The sequence below is a fragment of the Pongo pygmaeus genome, chromosome 7, assembly GCF_028885625.2.
Source record: "Pongo pygmaeus isolate AG05252 chromosome 7, NHGRI_mPonPyg2-v2.0_pri, whole genome shotgun sequence".
Lineage (NCBI taxonomy): Eukaryota > Metazoa > Chordata > Mammalia > Primates > Hominidae > Pongo > Pongo pygmaeus.
This window is the reverse complement of record NC_072380.2, coordinates 22,584,521-22,601,681: the sequence shown is the minus strand read 5'-3', so window position 1 is coordinate 22,601,681 and position 17,161 is coordinate 22,584,521. Positions and strand designations below refer to the sequence as shown.

General features: G+C 38.7%; 1 protein-coding gene across 3 annotated transcripts in view; it reads right to left on the bottom strand.

The window, feature by feature from the left end:
* PPP3CC (protein phosphatase 3 catalytic subunit gamma) overlaps positions 1-17,161 on the bottom strand; it is a 104,943-nt gene that overhangs the window by 22,728 nt on the left and 65,054 nt on the right. For all 3 annotated transcript variants that reach the window (XM_054498184.2, XM_054498185.2, XM_063669347.1), the window contains exons 5-6: positions 7,131-7,276; positions 4,939-5,078 (exon numbers count right to left, since the gene is read on the bottom strand). In XM_054498184.2, the coding sequence (XP_054354159.1) occupies positions 4,939-5,078; positions 7,131-7,276 (286 nt within the window). The remainder of the gene's footprint in view (positions 1-4,938; positions 5,079-7,130; positions 7,277-17,161) is intronic.

Here is a 17,161-nt window from a genome sequence, read left to right as displayed (position 1 = left end):
ACAGGAAAATTCACAAATACGTAGAAACTACACACCACAACTATTTGAACAACTATTGTGTCAAAGAGGAAATCAAAAAGGAATTTTAAAATTATCTCTAGATAGGTCAGGAGTTCGAGACCAGCCTTAGCAACAAAGCAAGACCTCGTCTCCTCTAAAAATTTTAAAAACAATTAGCTGGGCATGGTGGTACATCCTGTAGTCCCAGCTACTCAGGAGGCTGAGGTAGGAGGATTGCTTGAGCCCAGGAGTTCAAGGTCGCAGTGAGGTATCATTGTGCCACTGCATTGAGCCTGGGTGACAGAGCAAAACATTCTATCTAAAAAAAAAAAAAAAAACCTCAAGATAAATGAAAACAAAAATATACATATCAAAATGTATGGGATGCAGCAAAAGCAGTACTTACAGGAAAGTTTACAGTAATAAATGCTGATTTAAAAAACAAAAAAGATCTGAATTAACCTTATTTTACACTTCAAGAAACTAGAAAAAGGAGAATCAAATAAGCCCAAAGTTAGCAGAAGAAAGGAAAGTTTAGGGCAGAAATGAATCAAATAGAGAATAAAAAAACAATAGAAAAAAGTCAACAAAACTAAGAGTTGGTTTTTGAAAAACTAAACAAAATTGACAAACCCTTAGCAAGACTAAGAAAAAAAGAGATACTCAAATAAATAAAACAAAAAATGAAAGAGGAGACATTACAATAGATGCCTCAGAAATGAAAGAGATCATAAGGGACTATTACAAATAATCACACACCAAAACACTGGAAAACCTAGAAGAAATGGATAGAGTCCTGGAAATATACAACCTGCCAAAACTGAATCAAGAAGAAATAGAAAGCCCAAACAGACCAATAGCAAATATGGAGATTGAATCAGTAATCAAACAGCTCTCAACAAAGAAAAGCACAGGACCAGATGGTTTCATGGGTGAATTCTATTAATCATTAAAAAAAGAATTAATACCAATCTTTCTTGAACCTTCCAAAAATAGGATAGAGAATTCTTCCAAACTCACATTATGAGGCCAGCATCACTCTGATACCAAAGCCAAAGACACCAGAAGAAAGAAAAGTACAGGTGAGTATCTCTGATGAACACAGATTTTTAAATCCTCAATAAAACACTAGGAAGCCAAACTCAACAACACACTAAAAGGATTATATACTGTGGCTAAATGGGATTTATCCCTGGGATAAAAGAAGGCAGAGTATCACTTTGTTCAGCCTCAGCTGGGAACATGTGTCCTGGATGAGTCAAATTTTTTATCTCATTATTCCCAGTAGCTACATTCTATAATGTTGCTGCAAAAACAGAATTAGCAAATAACGAAACACTACTGCTAAGGGAAATACAGGGTAAAGTTCCTGTGAGCCTCTGGTCATAACATTTTCACCCACCAATTAATATATAACCTTGTTTCAGATGTGTTTCTGTGTAATAATACTTTAGGTCATTTACACTGTTGATTCATTAACATTGAACTCATGGCCAAAACCACCATAACTCATGCCTAAACAAAGCTTATATCTAACACTCGCATATTTTCTCTGTAAGACACACCACAGCCTTCTTGTGCTTAGGGACCCTAGACAGCAGTACTTCAGCACTACACTTGGTGGCCATTCTAAACAGTGAAATCACTCATGAAAAGCACAAAAACATAAAACATGTTTCACTAAATAAAACTCAAAAGAATGCCTGTTTATAATATGAGGGCTGCAAAAAGAAGGTAGGGCATCATTTTGTTCAACCTCAGCTAGGAACATGTGAGTGAGGTGGCTCAAATTTCCCATGAATGATTATGAATGATTATGAAACCTCTGTAAGTACTGATTTGGGTGTTACGAATACATCTTAGTAAGTGAAGGAATTCACAAATATGAAATCCACAAGTAATGAGAATCAACTATATATCCACAGGATTAAGTTTTAGAAGTAGAATTTCTGGATCAAAGGCCATGTACAAATACCTTTGAAAGATATTGCCAAGTTGATGTCCACAGAAATTGTACCAATTTCTATTCTGACAACAATGAATATGTATTATGCTCTTTATTTTAAGCAATGTAAAAAGAAATAAAAGTTAAATGATTTCATCACATTAGTCACTGGAAAAGTTGGCATGGAGGAATGAAAAATGGTTGTTGGCTGGGTGGGGCTCATCCCTGTAATCCCAGCACTTTGGGAGGCCAAGTAGGGAGGGTCACTTGAGTCTAGGACTTCAAGACCAGCCTGGGCAAAACAGCCAAGACCTTGTCTCTACAGAAAATAAAAAAAGGAGCTGGGCATGGTGGCACATGCCCATAGTTCCAGCTACTCAGGAGGCTGAGGCAAGAGGACTGCTTGAGTCCAGAAGGTCGAGGCTGTAGTGAGCTGTGATGGTGCCACTGCACTCCAGCCCGGGTAACAGAGAGAGATCTTGTCTCAAAAAAAAAAAAAAAATTAAAAAAAAAAAATTAAAAAAAAAAAAAAGAAGAAGAAAGAAAAAAGACTGTTTACTATCCATCTGACAAGGGATTAATAACCAGAATATGTAAGGAGCTCAAACAATTCAATAGGAAAAATCCAATAATCCAATTTAAAAATGAGCAAAATAGCTGAATAGACATTTCTTAAAAGGAGACATAAAATGGCAAACAGGTATATGAAAAGGTATTCAATATCACTGATCATCAGAGAAACGCAAATCAAAACTTCAATGAGATATCATCTCACCCAGTTAAAATGACTTTTATCCAAAAGACAGGCAATGACAAATGCTGGTGAGGATGCAGAGAAAAGGGAACCCTCATACCCTATTGGTGGGAATGTTTAGTACACTACTATGGAGAACAGTTCGGAGGTTCCTCAAAAAACTAAAAACAGAACTACCATGTAATTCAGCAATCTCACTACTATGTATGTATATAAAAGAAAGGAAATCAGTATATTGAAGAGACATCTGCACTTCCATGTTTATTGCAGCACTGTTCACAATAGCCAAGATTTGGAAGCAACCTAAGTGTCTATTAACAGATGAAAGGACAAAGAAAATGTGGTACACATACACAGTGGAATATTATTCAGCCATAGAAAAGAATGAGATCCTGTCATTTGCAACAACATGAATGGAACTGGAGGTCATTATGTTAAGTGAAATAAGCCAGGCACAGGAAGACAAACTTCACATGTTCTCACTTATTTGTAGGAGCTAAAAATTACAACAATTGAACTCATGGAGATGAGAATAGAATGATGGCTACCAGAGGCTGGGAAGGGTAGTAAGAGGGGAAATGGGATAGTTAACGGGTAGAAAAAAACAGTCAGAAAGAATGAATAAGACCTAGTATTTGATACTGTGAGATTTAAACAACGGGGTGACTATAGTGAATAATAATTTAATTGTACATTTTAAAATAACTAGAAGAGGCCGGCCACAGTGGCTCACGCCTGTAATCCCAGCCCTTTGGGAGGCTGAGGTTTGTGGATCACTTGAGGTTAGGAGTTCCAAACTAGCCTGACCAACATGGTGAAATCCCATCTCTAAAAAACACAAAAATTAGCCAGGCATGGTGGTAGGTGCCTGTAATCCCAGCACTCAGGAGGCTGAGGCAGGAGAATTGCTTGAACCTGGGAAGTGGAGGATGCGGTGAGCTGAGATCACACCAGCCTGGGCGACCGAGCAAGACTCCGTCTCAAAAAAGAAAAAAAAAAAAGGTGAAAAAAAAACAACAAAAAATAAAACAACTAAAAGAGTATAATTGGATTGTTTGTAACACAAAGGATAAATGCTTGAGGTAATGGATACCTCATTTACCTTGATGTGATTATTATACATTGTATGACTATATCAAAATAGCTCATATAACCCATAAATATATATACCTACTATGTACCCACAAAAATTTAAAAAAATATTTTTTTAAAGAAAAAAGTTTGTTTAGAAGAATGCTAAAAGTAATGGCGAAATCAAAGTTTCGTGTGTGTGCATGTGTGTATTCTAATGAACACATTATCTTAGCCAATTAACAGAGATTTTTAGGGAAATAAATATATGTATTATTTGCCACAATAAAATACTGGGATTAAAAATAATTTAGATTTCCAACTTCTCTATGTCTTCCTTTTTTTTTTTTTTGGAGACAGAGTCTTGCTCTGTTGCACAGGCTGGAGTGTAGTGGCACAATCTTGGCTCACTGCAACCTACACCTCCCAGGTTCAAGTGATTCTCTTGCCTCAGTCTCCCAATTAGCTGGGATTACAGGCGTGTTGCCACCACATGTGACTAATTTTTGTATTTTTAGTAGAGATGGGGTTTTGCCATGTTGGCCAGGCTGGTCTCGAACTCCTGGCCTCAAGTGATCCGCCCGCCTAGGCACCCCAAAGAGCTGGGATTATAGGCATGAGCCACCACGCCCTGCCTGTCTTCCTATTTTTGAGTGTCTAATCATAATGAAAGCTCCTGTGAAATTTAAAACAACAGCCAACTTCCAGGAAATGTACTGGGCTTAGTTCACAATGTCCTGTTCTTTTTATATCTTAGTCTATACTAGTGGTTACAGAAGTTGGAGAGCTTTTGAAAATACAATAGGATTCCTCTCAGACCTAGTGTATCAGAATCTCTGGGGAAAGAGCCAAGAAAGCTTTAATTTTTTTTAAAAAGTGTATAGATAATGTTTAGGAACAAACAGTCTAGATCACTTAGAGTCAGACAAAAATATCAGAGCACTGCAGGATGTCCAATCATGTTTGGTGTATTACACTTCTTAGGGCATAATACCTAAGAAAATATAAAAAGCCAAACAAACAAACAAGTTTCTTGCCTCCTATTAATCGAAAAATTAAACAGGAGTGCTTATACTACACAGATTTGAAATATAAAATGCTGAAAAATAATCTGATAAAATGAATTACAGTTTCCTTTCATAATTTTCTACCTCAAGGACTAGCTTACCTGTAGAAATAAGAGCACCCTCGGACAGTGTTGTGGGTATAGTGCTCCAAGGTCTTCTCATTGCCATAATCCTCTGAGGGATCAGACCAAAGCAGGTCACACACAGGTCCAAACGCGGGAGGTTCCGTAAACCTGTCTAACTAGAAGACACACAAAAGCCAAAAGAAAAAAATCAGGAGAGCAAAAGGCTTCTTGGAAACTAGTATGTGTCAAATAAAAACCCCTTTCACCCACAAGAATGTATTAGGAGAGAAGCCAGTGTGCCCCTAAAGGATTTTCCTGCAAGAAAAGGAACACTTAACAATTTTAGATACATAATTTTTATTATTTTTCTGCAATATTTTTTTTTTTTTTTTTGAGATGGAGTTTCGCTCTTATTGCCCAGGCTGGAGTGCAATGGCACGATCTCGGCACACCGCAAACTCCACCTCCCAGGTTCAAGCGATTCTCCTGCCTCACCCTCCCTAGTAGCTGGGATTACAGGCATGTGCCACCACACCCGGCTAATTTTGTATTTTTAGTAGAGACAGGGTTTCTCCATGTTGGTCAGGCTGGTCTCGAACTCCTGACCTCAGGTGATCCGCCCTCCTCGGCCTCCCAAAGTGCTGGGATTACAGGCGTGAGCCACCACGCCTGGTCTGCAATAAATTTTTATAAACATCCCTGTCATCTAACCATACTGTAGTAAAAGACCCTCTTACATCCTGATGGTAAAGCAGTACTAATTTAATTCAAATGTGAAATCAACCACTATAGAGATATACTATTTTAGAAAGACTATGACTATATAAAATTAATTTTAATTGTCTAGGTGAGCCAATGTTACCATGAGAGCAGAAATGTTTTACAATGGTTCTGTTCATTGCAAACCTCATTCCAGTGGAGACTTCTTTATTTTAAAGAACGCTAATTTTGTAAGGGCGTTTATCCTTTCCAGTCTATGCAGTTGAGGTATTTCAATATGAGTTATTAACTTAAGCCTTTAGTCACTGCTGCTTTAGTTGAAAGCATAAAAACCAAGAGAAAACAATAGAATAGCTGAATGCCAAGAAGAGAATTTCTACTGCGTGAAAGAGCTTTTCATTGATACAATTGATTCAGAATTATAAAATTCATATTTTACTACGTAAAAGAGAAATGCTGGTTATTTAAAAGACAGTAAGGCAAGAGAAAAGCCAGTACATATAGGTACACCCTCTTACCCTGAGGAGACTTTCTTCAGAGAAAATAGTTTTATAAACAGAAAAATTTTTAGTCTCAGTACCTATAAGAGAGGATGAGTATCTATCACTTTGATTAAAAAAGAGAGAGAGAGACAGGTAGAAGAATTCAAAGGTAGAGAAGACAACCATGTACAATAAAAATTGGTCATCTTTTTCCATAATGAAGATACAGAATCTTGGAAATAATAATCACCAAGGAAGGCAAGTAAAACAATGAAACCGTATCATCTAAAATGTCAAAGCCCATGCATTTCAGAGCTGGCAGTGTCCTCAGACCATCCCTTCCAACTTCCTCATTTCATAGAGAAGAAATGTGACTAAGAGGTTCAATAACTTGGTCAAGGTTACACAATTAATGGCAGGACTGTGATTAGAACCCTGGTTTCCTTCTTTTTGCACTATGATATAATTCAAAGTTTCAGGACTATACTATAAGAATGTTAGCTTTCTAGTTGGTAAAAACATAGAGCTCATTAAAAATTATAATTTGTGGTAGATACGTATCAAAATGTTAACAGTAGTTATAGTGATGAAATCAGAGGTAACTTCCATTTTCTTACTTTTCATTATCTATATTTTAAAGATTTCAGCTAAAGATATATTGGTTGACTGCAATAAGAAACAAATTTTAGGCCGGGCGCGGTGGCTCACATCTGTAATCCCAGCACTTTGGGAGGCCAAAGTGGGCAGATCAGTTGAGGTCAGGAGTTCAAGACCAGCCTGGCCAACATGGTGAAACCCCATCTCTACTAAAAATACAAAAATTAGCCAGGTGTGGTGGTGTGCACCTATATCCAGCTACTCGGGAGGCTGAACCAGGGAGGCGGAGGTTGCAGTGAGGTGAGATAGCACCACTGTACTTCAGCCTGGGTGAAAGAGAGAGACTCTGTCTCAAAGCAAACAACAACAACAAAAAAACCCAACACATTTAAAAAATATACCCTATGAGAATAATAAAAGATTACTTACTTTCCTAATGTCATCTAAAGAAGTAATTTCAGGTGACATTCCTCCATGTACACAGAGAAACTGCTGGTTTAAGAGGGCAGCAAGAGGAAGACAGTCAAATGTCTCCATACAGGCATCATACACCTGTTCCGAATATTTGATTCGACCTAACAAAAAAGGAAAACCAGTCAATGGAAGAACTAAAACGTATCACCTTTGAAAAAGGATATAGGCCAGGAGAATATGAAGCTATTTTAGAGCCATTTATTTTAGATGATTTGAAAGCACAATTATCTTTGTAAAGATACTTTTGAAAAGTTGTGGATAATAGGTTAACAATACCTCTCTCCTCTTAAAGACAAGTGTGACCTTGGATTAACTTTCCAGCTCTGTTGCTTGGAAATGTGATAAGGTGACTGTCCACTGTGTTATTAGGCAACATGGCTTGTGGTAAAAATTACCCAGTTACCTGGTGGGAAGCTATAGCTTTGGGCTCCTCTGAAGGTAGTTTTACAACACACATTGACACTTTTGATGCACGAGGCTTCTATACCAGGATGGCTCCCTAATCTTCCCACCGTGGATATTTCCTTGTACCTGAGCTGGTGAGAAGATGGGAGGGAGAAGAGAGATGGAAAGCTGCTGGACTGCGGTATGCACTCCTGTGAGGACCACTCCACTGAAAAGGAACGCCCAGTGCTGCCCTTCCTGACCTATATTCTTCTAAGTGTATGGATGACAAGTAGGGTCCATGGTAGTCTGTGAGTCTGAATAATTTTATTGGGTCTTAAAGATCTCTTAGGGGTGTTGAAGATATATAAGTGGAAACTGGAGTCTTGAGACATCAATAAAATGTCAATAATGTTTTTGCTCATGATTTTTAAGGTCTGTAAACAAATTATTTATGTCTTGATTCTATTTTCTCTAAAAACATTTGGCTTAAGCTGGTGTGGTGGCTCATGACTGTAATCCCAGTGTTTTGGAAGGCTGAGGTGGGGGGATCATTTGAGGCCAGGAGTTTGAGACCAGCCTGGGCAACACAGTGAGGCCTCTTTTTTTTTTTTTTTTTTTTTTTCTTTGAGATGGAGTCTCGCTCTGTCACCCAGGCTGGAGTGCAGTAGCGGGATCTTAGCTCACTGCACCTCCGCCTCCCGGGTTCTTGCGATTCTTCTGCCTCAGCCTCCCGAGTAGCTGGGACTACAGGCACATGCCACCATGCCTGGCTAATTTTTGTATTTTTAGTAGAGACGGGGTTTCACCATGTTGGCCAGGCTGGTCTCAAACTCCTGACCTCGTGATCCGCCTGCCTTGGCCTCCCAAAGTGCTGGGATTACAGGTGTGAGCCACTGCGCCTGGCCAAGGCCTCATTTTTACAGAAAATTAAAAAACAAAATTAGCTGGCTGTGGTGGCACACACCTGCTGTCCAAGCTACTTGGGAGGCTGAGGTGGGAGGACAGACTGAGCCCAGGAGTTTGAGGCTGCAGTGAGCTACAATAGTGCCACTGCACTCCAACCTGAGCAACAGAGTGAGACTCTGTCTCTAAACAATAAAAAATAAATGTTTGGCTTAATAAATTATATTTTGATGTGGTTGTCAACTTGGGGCTACAGAATAAGGAAATACATCAGTGGGTGGAAGGAGGAGTCTCTACAAATCTCTGGAAAGGAAAAGTCATGAAATAATAGGTGGGAAACTGGAAAATGCGCGTTTAAAGAGAAAAAGGAACATTTTCTTCTTCCTTGGCCTTGGTTTCAAAAAGTCAAGCTGTGCTCAGGGATGTGTGTGGGTAGAGAAGACCAGAAGTACAGTCAGGCAGCCCTGCAGAACCGTGAGCTCCTTCTCCTCTTCTAGGATTCTGGGAAGATGAGGTGGCCTACAGGACCAAGAGAACAAAGCTGTATCGAGTGAGTCAGACTATCTAGTTGGTAACTATTTCTGTGTTTATTTCTTTTTTGTGATCTCTAAGCCTTTAGAAAGACATATTTAAGGATCAGAGCCTGGTCCTGGCAAGGCTTTGGGGAATAAAGTGAAGAATGATGGGTCCAGATTTGGGCCAGACTGCAGTACTATATGGGTGGCAGGAATGATTAAGAGAGAGATCCCTAAGGAAGGTGTAACCAGTAGACCACGCTTGAGGTTGTAAGGCCTTCCATCCCTGAGTGTGAAGATTTCTCTTTAATGCCAATACTGGGTGATCAGGGTTTGAGTTCATTAAGGGAGCCTGTGGGTTTCTTTGAGGTTTTCAGAACATTTTGTATTGCTGTTGTAGCAGTCAGCATAATCTATTCCACAACATATGCTAACTTTATTAGGAGCTCAGTTAGTAAGAACAATGTCTTATGCATCATTGCCTCTCCTTACAGTTACATCCTTATACTCTGCTTTGTTTTAAATTTTGCCCATTTCAAAGTAGATCCAGCACTGGCCATAAAGTCTGTTGGAAGTAAAAAACAAACAGAAAACTCTTTAATTTATGGTCAGTGACTGACTTTTTCTCCTGAAAATCCTAGGAACCAGAGTTCCCTCTGTTGCCAGTGTCAGTAAGGAATTCCTCCATGGGAGTTCTACACTTGAATATAGGTAGGAATTTCAATTACTTATTAATTTATGCTCCATAACATCTTACATTTATAAATGCCTTTCAATCCCAAGAATGACTCAAAATAATTCCTTAGCCTACTTCCAAAAAAGAATGCCAAGTCTGGGCAAGTAAGGAAATGTATTGTCATTTTGTAAATTAAAACAGGAGGTCAAAAATTAAGCAAAAAGAAGTTCATGTTATATTAATATGTGAATAAAACAGGCTATGAAATATTACCATCTTTATTTTTTCGAAGTATATGAACTGCATATATAATTACCAATATTTAATTTTCTGAGGAGTTAGATTGACAATGGTATCTATATTTTTCTTAGTTTAGCTGTTCTTTTTTATGATGAATATGTAATCTTTATATAATAACATTTATTATTATACTACCTTTTAAAAAAATTTTTTTAGAGACAGGATCTTACTGTTGCCTAGGCTGGAGTGCAGTAGTGCAATCATAGCTCACTGTAACTTCAAGCTCCTAGGTTCAAGTGGTCCTCCTGCCTAATCTTCTAAGTAGCTGGGACTACAGGCGCACACCACCACACCCAGCTAATTTTAAAAAATTACTTGTAGAGACAGGGTCTCGATATGCTACCCAGGTTGGTCTTCAATTCCTGGCCTCAAGCAATCCTCCTGCCTCGGGCTCCCAAAGTGCTGGGATTACAGGCATGAGGTACTGCACCTGTACCTGGCCTATATTACCTTTATTATTTAAATGTATTGAAGGCTCATGATGTGTCTGTCAGTGAGTTAAGCATTTGGCATGGCATGGTGGTGAAGAGAATGGAGTCTGGAACTTGTTGCCCAATTTGAAGAACCTCAGCCCCCTCCACGTACTAGCTATGGGACCTTGGATAAAAATTTTAACTCTCTGTGCCTTGGTTTCCTTATCTATGGCCATAATAATAATAACACCCTAAATTGTAGATTCAGGGTTGCTGTGAGGATTAAATGAATTCATTTATGTAAAATATGCAGAATAATGCTGGCACTTAGTACATACTATGTTAAGTGATAACTGATGAAAGTATTTAATACTCACAGAAACCCTATGAAGTAGGTATTATTACTGTCTTCATTTAAAAACTGAGGAAATTAGGCTTACCTGCCCAAAGCTGCAAGCTAGTAACTGGCAGAACTGAGACTTAAACCTGTTCATGCTCTTAATGACCCTCTAATATTCCTCCTAATCACTATTTTTAAATGAGATTTTGAATAGGAGAATCTAAATAGCCAAATACATAATTCCCAGAGGTTAAATTAGCTGATTCAAGTGCTTTATTTTCAAGGCAAATTTTAGGATATATCCCATAAAACAGTTATTTCTATAGTGAAGGGAAAATGCACTACAGCCATAGGATGACAATGATATAAGTTCTAACTAATATCAATAATACAACATTAACAAAACAAAATTTTCAACAAAATTATTTGAAAGCAATTTTGAGAGTCAGCACTACTTACAAGAAATCACAATCTGGTCTAGTCACTGATGATATACTTGTTTCAATTTTTATTTGCTTTATTTATTTATTATTATTATTGTTTGAGACAGGGTCTCACTCTGTCACCCAGGCTGGAATGCAGTGGCATTATCATAGCTTACTGCAACCTAGAGCTCCTGGCCTCAAGAGATCCTCCCACCTCAGCCTCCCAAAGTGCTGGGATTACAGTCATGAGACATAGCTCATATTTTTTATTTTTTATTTTATTTATGTATTTATGTATGTATGTATGTATTTTGAGAGACTGGAGTGCAGTGGCACAATCTCGGCTCACTGCAAGCTCTGCCTCCTGGGTTCACACCATCCTCCCGCCTCAGCCTCCCGAGTAGCTGGGGCTACAGGCGCCCACCACCACACCTGGCTAATTTTTTGTATTTTTAGTAGAGACAGGGTTTCACCATGTTAGCCAGGATGGTCTCAATCTCCTGGCCTCGTGATCTGCCCTCCTCGGCCTCCCAAAGTGCTGGGATTACAGGCGTGAGCCACCATGCCTGGCCCCGACATAGCTCAAATTTTAAAAGCCACAAAAGGGTATAACGTGCCTCCTGCCCTCTCTCTGCAGGTAACCAATATTACCAGTTTCCTGGGTGTCTTTACAAAAATGTTCTATGCATACACATGCAGACACATATATTTCTTCTCTTTCCAAAACATCCTTTTGGTTTTTACATAAATTATAGCATATATGTACTGTTCTTTACTTGCTTTTTGTACTTGAGAACATATTTTGGCTATCATGCCACATCTTCAGATGAAGACTGGAGTTAAGAATATGCCACCCCAAAATACACCACTCTGGCACACTGACAACTTCGAGTTAAAGGCACTTGAAAAACCACAGGTACAAGAAGATCACTCTGGCCTTCATGCTGTTTCTTCTTCTTTTTTTTTGAAACGGGGTCTTGTTACATGCCCAGGATGGTCTCAAACTCCTGGGCTCAAGCGATCTTCCCACTTCAGCCTCCCAAGTAGCTGTGATTACAGGCACATCCCACAGTGCCCGGCTCATGCTGCTTTTTAAAAGCAGGAGATGAAATTCCCATTTGAAAGATGCCCTCCCAGAACAAAAGACACTGAGACTTACTTAAAAATGGAGGGTAGGAGGATGGAGAGGATCAGAAAAAATAACTACTGGGTACTAGGCTTAGTGCCTGGGTGACAAAATAATCTGTATAGCAAACCCCTATGACACAAGTTTGCCTATATAACAAACCTGCACATGTACCCCTGAACCTAAAATAAAAGTTAAAAAAACAAAAAGAAAAGATGCCCTCCCTGTACTAGAAGGAAAATAACATTGTTATCACCAAGGATTAATAGTTGAGACTGAATTCAAATAACTCTTATCTTCTAGCCTCCTCACATCATTTAGTTACTTTTTCACAACTTACTACTTTTTGTCCGATTCAGCACATAAGTGTTCAACTCTGAGTCTCTGGATCTTCATTTCCTTATAGCGGCTCCTATGTCATGTAGAACTTATATTAAATAAATTTATATGCTCTTCTCCTATTAATTTATCTCATGTCAATTTAATTCTCAGGCCCAGCTGAAAAACCCTGAGAGTAAAGGTAAAATTTTGCCTCCCCTACAGGAGAGCTTTGTAATTTTTTAACATCTACCTAGTATTTCGCTTTATGGATATACCACAATCTAATTAGATCAATCTTTTGCTACTCTAAAAAATGCTGCAATGAGCAATGACAAACAATATTTGTTTATTTTTTTTAAAAATCCAGTTGTCGTAACAATACGGCTTTCATTAGTAAAATTACAGGAGCTTCTGGAACTTGTCAGTAAGCTATTTAATTATACATTTAAAAAAATGGTTCATGGAAGGGCCGGGCACGGTAGCTCACGCCTGTAATCCTGGCACTTTGGGAGGCCAAGGCAGGTGGACCATGAGGTCAGGAGTTCGAGACCAGCCTGACCAACATAGTGAAACCCTGTCTCGACTAAAAATATAAAAATTAGCCAGGCGTGGTGGTGCGCGCCTGTAATCCCAGCTACTCAGGAGGCCGAGGCAGGAGAATCGCTTGAACTTGGGAGGCGGAGGTTGCAGTGAGCCGAGATTGTGCCGCTGCACTCCAGCCTGGGTGACAGAGCAAGACTCCCTGTCAAAAAAAAAATAGGTTCGTGGAAATAAGAAATTCATTTACTTTAGAAACTTTGACCCAGAGCTATGAGCTTGGACCCAGAGTATTTATGGAATAATATAAACACGAGGTTCCTTCAAAGAAAATAAATAAATAAATACATAAAAACATAAAAATAGGCTGGGCATGAGAGCTCGTGCCTGTAGTCCCAGCTACTCAGGAGGCTGAGGTGTAGGGACCACTTGAGCCTGGGAGGTTGAGGCTGTAGTAAGCTATGATTTTACCAGTGTGTTCTAACCTGGGGAACAGAGCAAGACGGAAAGGAGGAAGGAAGGGAGGGAGGAAGGGAGCGGGAGGAAGGTGGGGGGGGAGGGAGGGAGGGAGGGACTATGTTTTTTGCTAAGTACATAACAATGAAGAAATATTTTTGCAAAAACAAATGATATGTCAAAAATTAACTGTTAGGGGCTAGGCATGGCAGCTCACACCTGTAATCTCAGCACTCTGAGAGGCTAAGGTGGAAGGATCATTTGGGGAGTTCAAGTTCAGCCTTGGCAACATAGGCGAGACTCGGTCTCTACAGAAAATTTAAAAATTAGCCAGGCATGGTGACACACACCTACAGTCCCAGCTACTCGGGAGGCTGAGGCAAGAGAATCACTTAAGCCCAGGAGTTCAAAGTTGCAGTAAGCTATGATTACACAATTGTACTCAAGCCTGGACAACAGAATGAGACCCTGTCTCTTAAAAAAATAAATTTTGCTTAACTGTTAGACGAAGAAAAAATAAATGTTTGAGGCAATGGATACTGCAGTTACCCTGACTTGATAATAATTGTACATTGTATACATACAGAAAAAATATCACATGTACCTCAAAAATATGTACAACTATTATACATCAATTTTTTAAAAAAGAAAAAAACCATTATACTTTTCCACAAAGAAAGGAATATTTTTTTTAAAAATCTCTGCATTATAAAGCAATTTAAGATTGATACAAGAAAAGCCTTCACCCACCTCCCTCTTAAAAACATGAACAAGATTACAGCTGCACAATCTGAAACTAAGCCTCCCTTACTAATGATAAGATGCTAGTTCTAGAAGCCACAGTGGCCACTGAAGAGAGATCAGCTTATCAGTAAAAACACCCATGCAGAGCAACATACATGCTCTCTCCTTATACAGGAATAAAATTTTAAACTTATACTTGAATTTGTGTGCTTGTTCCAAGATTTATTTATATTTCAGATGCAGCATTATAATAAAAAAGAAGGACTATCTTGGTAGATAGGAGAAAAAGAAAGCCATCAGGTTTAACTACAGTTAAATCATGTGAAAAGCAAATAAAAACCTGAGGTAAGAAATTCTGGGCAAAAAGAGATACTTAAAATGTTTCCAGGACCTATTGTTCCATCTTCTAAAAACAGTCTGTCAAAAAAATCCCTGATGTTATTATTACACATTGCATCCCTGTATCAAAATATCTCATGTATCCCATAAATACATACACCTACTATATACCCATAAAAATTAAAAATTAAAAAAAATTCTGATAAGACAGAAGAATAATTAAGAAAAATGTCACCTAAAAAAACCTCTGAAACTTAATTTAAAACAAAGGCAGCCATAGGCAGCTTTCTTCACTACATATCTACTCCTAATTCATAAAATTAGCTTTTATCGAGTATTACATTCCAGGGTATTTGTTAACCGATATACATTATTTAATTTTCCCAGGTAAGAAATGAAGGTGTTAAGGAATACCCCAAAGTTTGGTTTAGAAAAATAATATAAAATAAAATATTTCCAATTTTTGTATTTGGTGAAGTGGTTCCCAAACGACAGATAGTAGAAGCTTCCTAAAGACTCTGGAGCCATCGTTCTCAAACAGCAGCACACAGCTGAACTACCTTGGGTGCTTACAAAGCTTTTCAAATGCTTGGGCCCCAACTGGGTAATTTTTAAATTACCAATATGAAAAATAATAATAATTATAAAAGTAGTACATAGTGGTGGTAAAAAATAATTCAAACAATACTAGAGAGGATATAAAATTAAAAGTAAGCCATGCGTCATGGCATGCACTTATAGTCCCAGCTATTTAGGAGGCTAAGGCTGGAGGATTGCATGAGTTTGAGACTAGCCTGGGCAACATGTCAACACCGCATCTAAAAAAAAAAACAAAAAAAACTCTAAGTCCTCCTAACCCAACCTCCCACCGTTAATGATTTCTTCTGTACATTATATATTTTTAATTTACAAAGGAGATGACCATTTACATGCTCTGCAAATGGCTTATAAAATATCTTAGCATCTCTCCATATCAGTACATATTATGGGTCTACCTTGGTCTGTCTGTCTTTTGTTTTTGGAGACAGAGTCTTGCTCTGTCACCCAGGCTGGAGTGTGGTGATCATAGCTAACTGCAGCCTTGAATTCCTGGGCTCATGCAATCCTCCTGCCTCAGCCTCCCAAGTAGCTGCCAACTATAGGCACATGCCACCACACTCAGCTAATTTTTAAATTTTTTGTAGAGAAAGAGTCTTACTGTGTTGCCCAGGTTAGTCTTGAACTCCTGGGCTCAAGCAATGCCCCCATCTCGGCCTCCCAAAGTGTAGGATTATGGGCATGAGCCACTGCACCTGGCCACCTTGGTCTTTCAATAGCTGCCTAGCATTCCATTGTTCAAAAGCATATTATCACTTATTTCATCACTGTCTTGTTGACATTTAGATTACCTTTTTGTTGTTGTTGTTGTTATAATGAACAGTGCAGTGAACATCCTTAAGCATCCATATTTTACTATCTTTTTGTGAGTATATCTGTGTGGTAGACGAATTCTAAAATGACCTGCATTGACCTACGTCTTTGTATGTATAATCCACTCCTCTTTCAGTGGATGAAAACTGTAAGTATGATGAGACTCCCATTATTTTGTCCCATTATATGGCAAAAGAAAGATTATCTTGGGAGGGCCTGATCTAATCAGGTGAACATTTATTTACTTATTTATTTATTTTTAGGGACAGGGTCTCACTCTGTCACCCAGGCTAGAATGCAGTGGCACAATCATAGCCCACTGTAATCTCAAACACCTGGGCTCAATCTATCCTTCAGTCTCAGCTTCTCAAGTGGCTAGGACTACAGGCTTGTGCCGCCATGCAGGCTAACTGAATTCTAATTTTTTAATTTTCTTTTTGGTAGAGAGGAGGTCTCACTATGTTGCCCAGGCTGGTCTTGAACTCCTGGCCTCAAGTGATCCTCTCCCCTTTGGCATCCCAAAGTGCTGAAATTACAGGCATGAGCCACCATGCCTGACCTAAGGTGAGCCTTTTAAAAACTGAGTGAGGGTTTTTTTCCAGCTAGCTGATCACAGAAGAGAAGGTCAGAGAGATGCATTCAGGCTGGCTTGGAAAAAAGCAAACATTCATATTGGGAACTACCACTGGAGGCAACATGTTACCGAACTGCAAGCAGTATCCAGAAGCTAAGAGTCATCCCTGGTCAACAACTAACAGGACAACAAGGACCTTAATCCTACAGTTACAAGGACTGCCAACAAGCGACCTTGGATAAAGACCCTAAGCCCCAGATGAAAACTGAAACCCTGGCAACACCTTGATTTCAGTGAGATCCTATACAGAGAATCTAGCCACACTGTGGCCTCGACTTCTGACCTACAAGAACTATAAATGTGTTCTTTTAAGCCACTAAATTTGTAATAATTTTTTATGCAGCATTTAAAAAGTAATACAATCTGCAAAATAAATTCCTACAAATGAAATTGCTACATCAAGGGGATATGCACTTAAAATTTATAAATATATTACAAAATTGCTCTTCAAATACCTCAC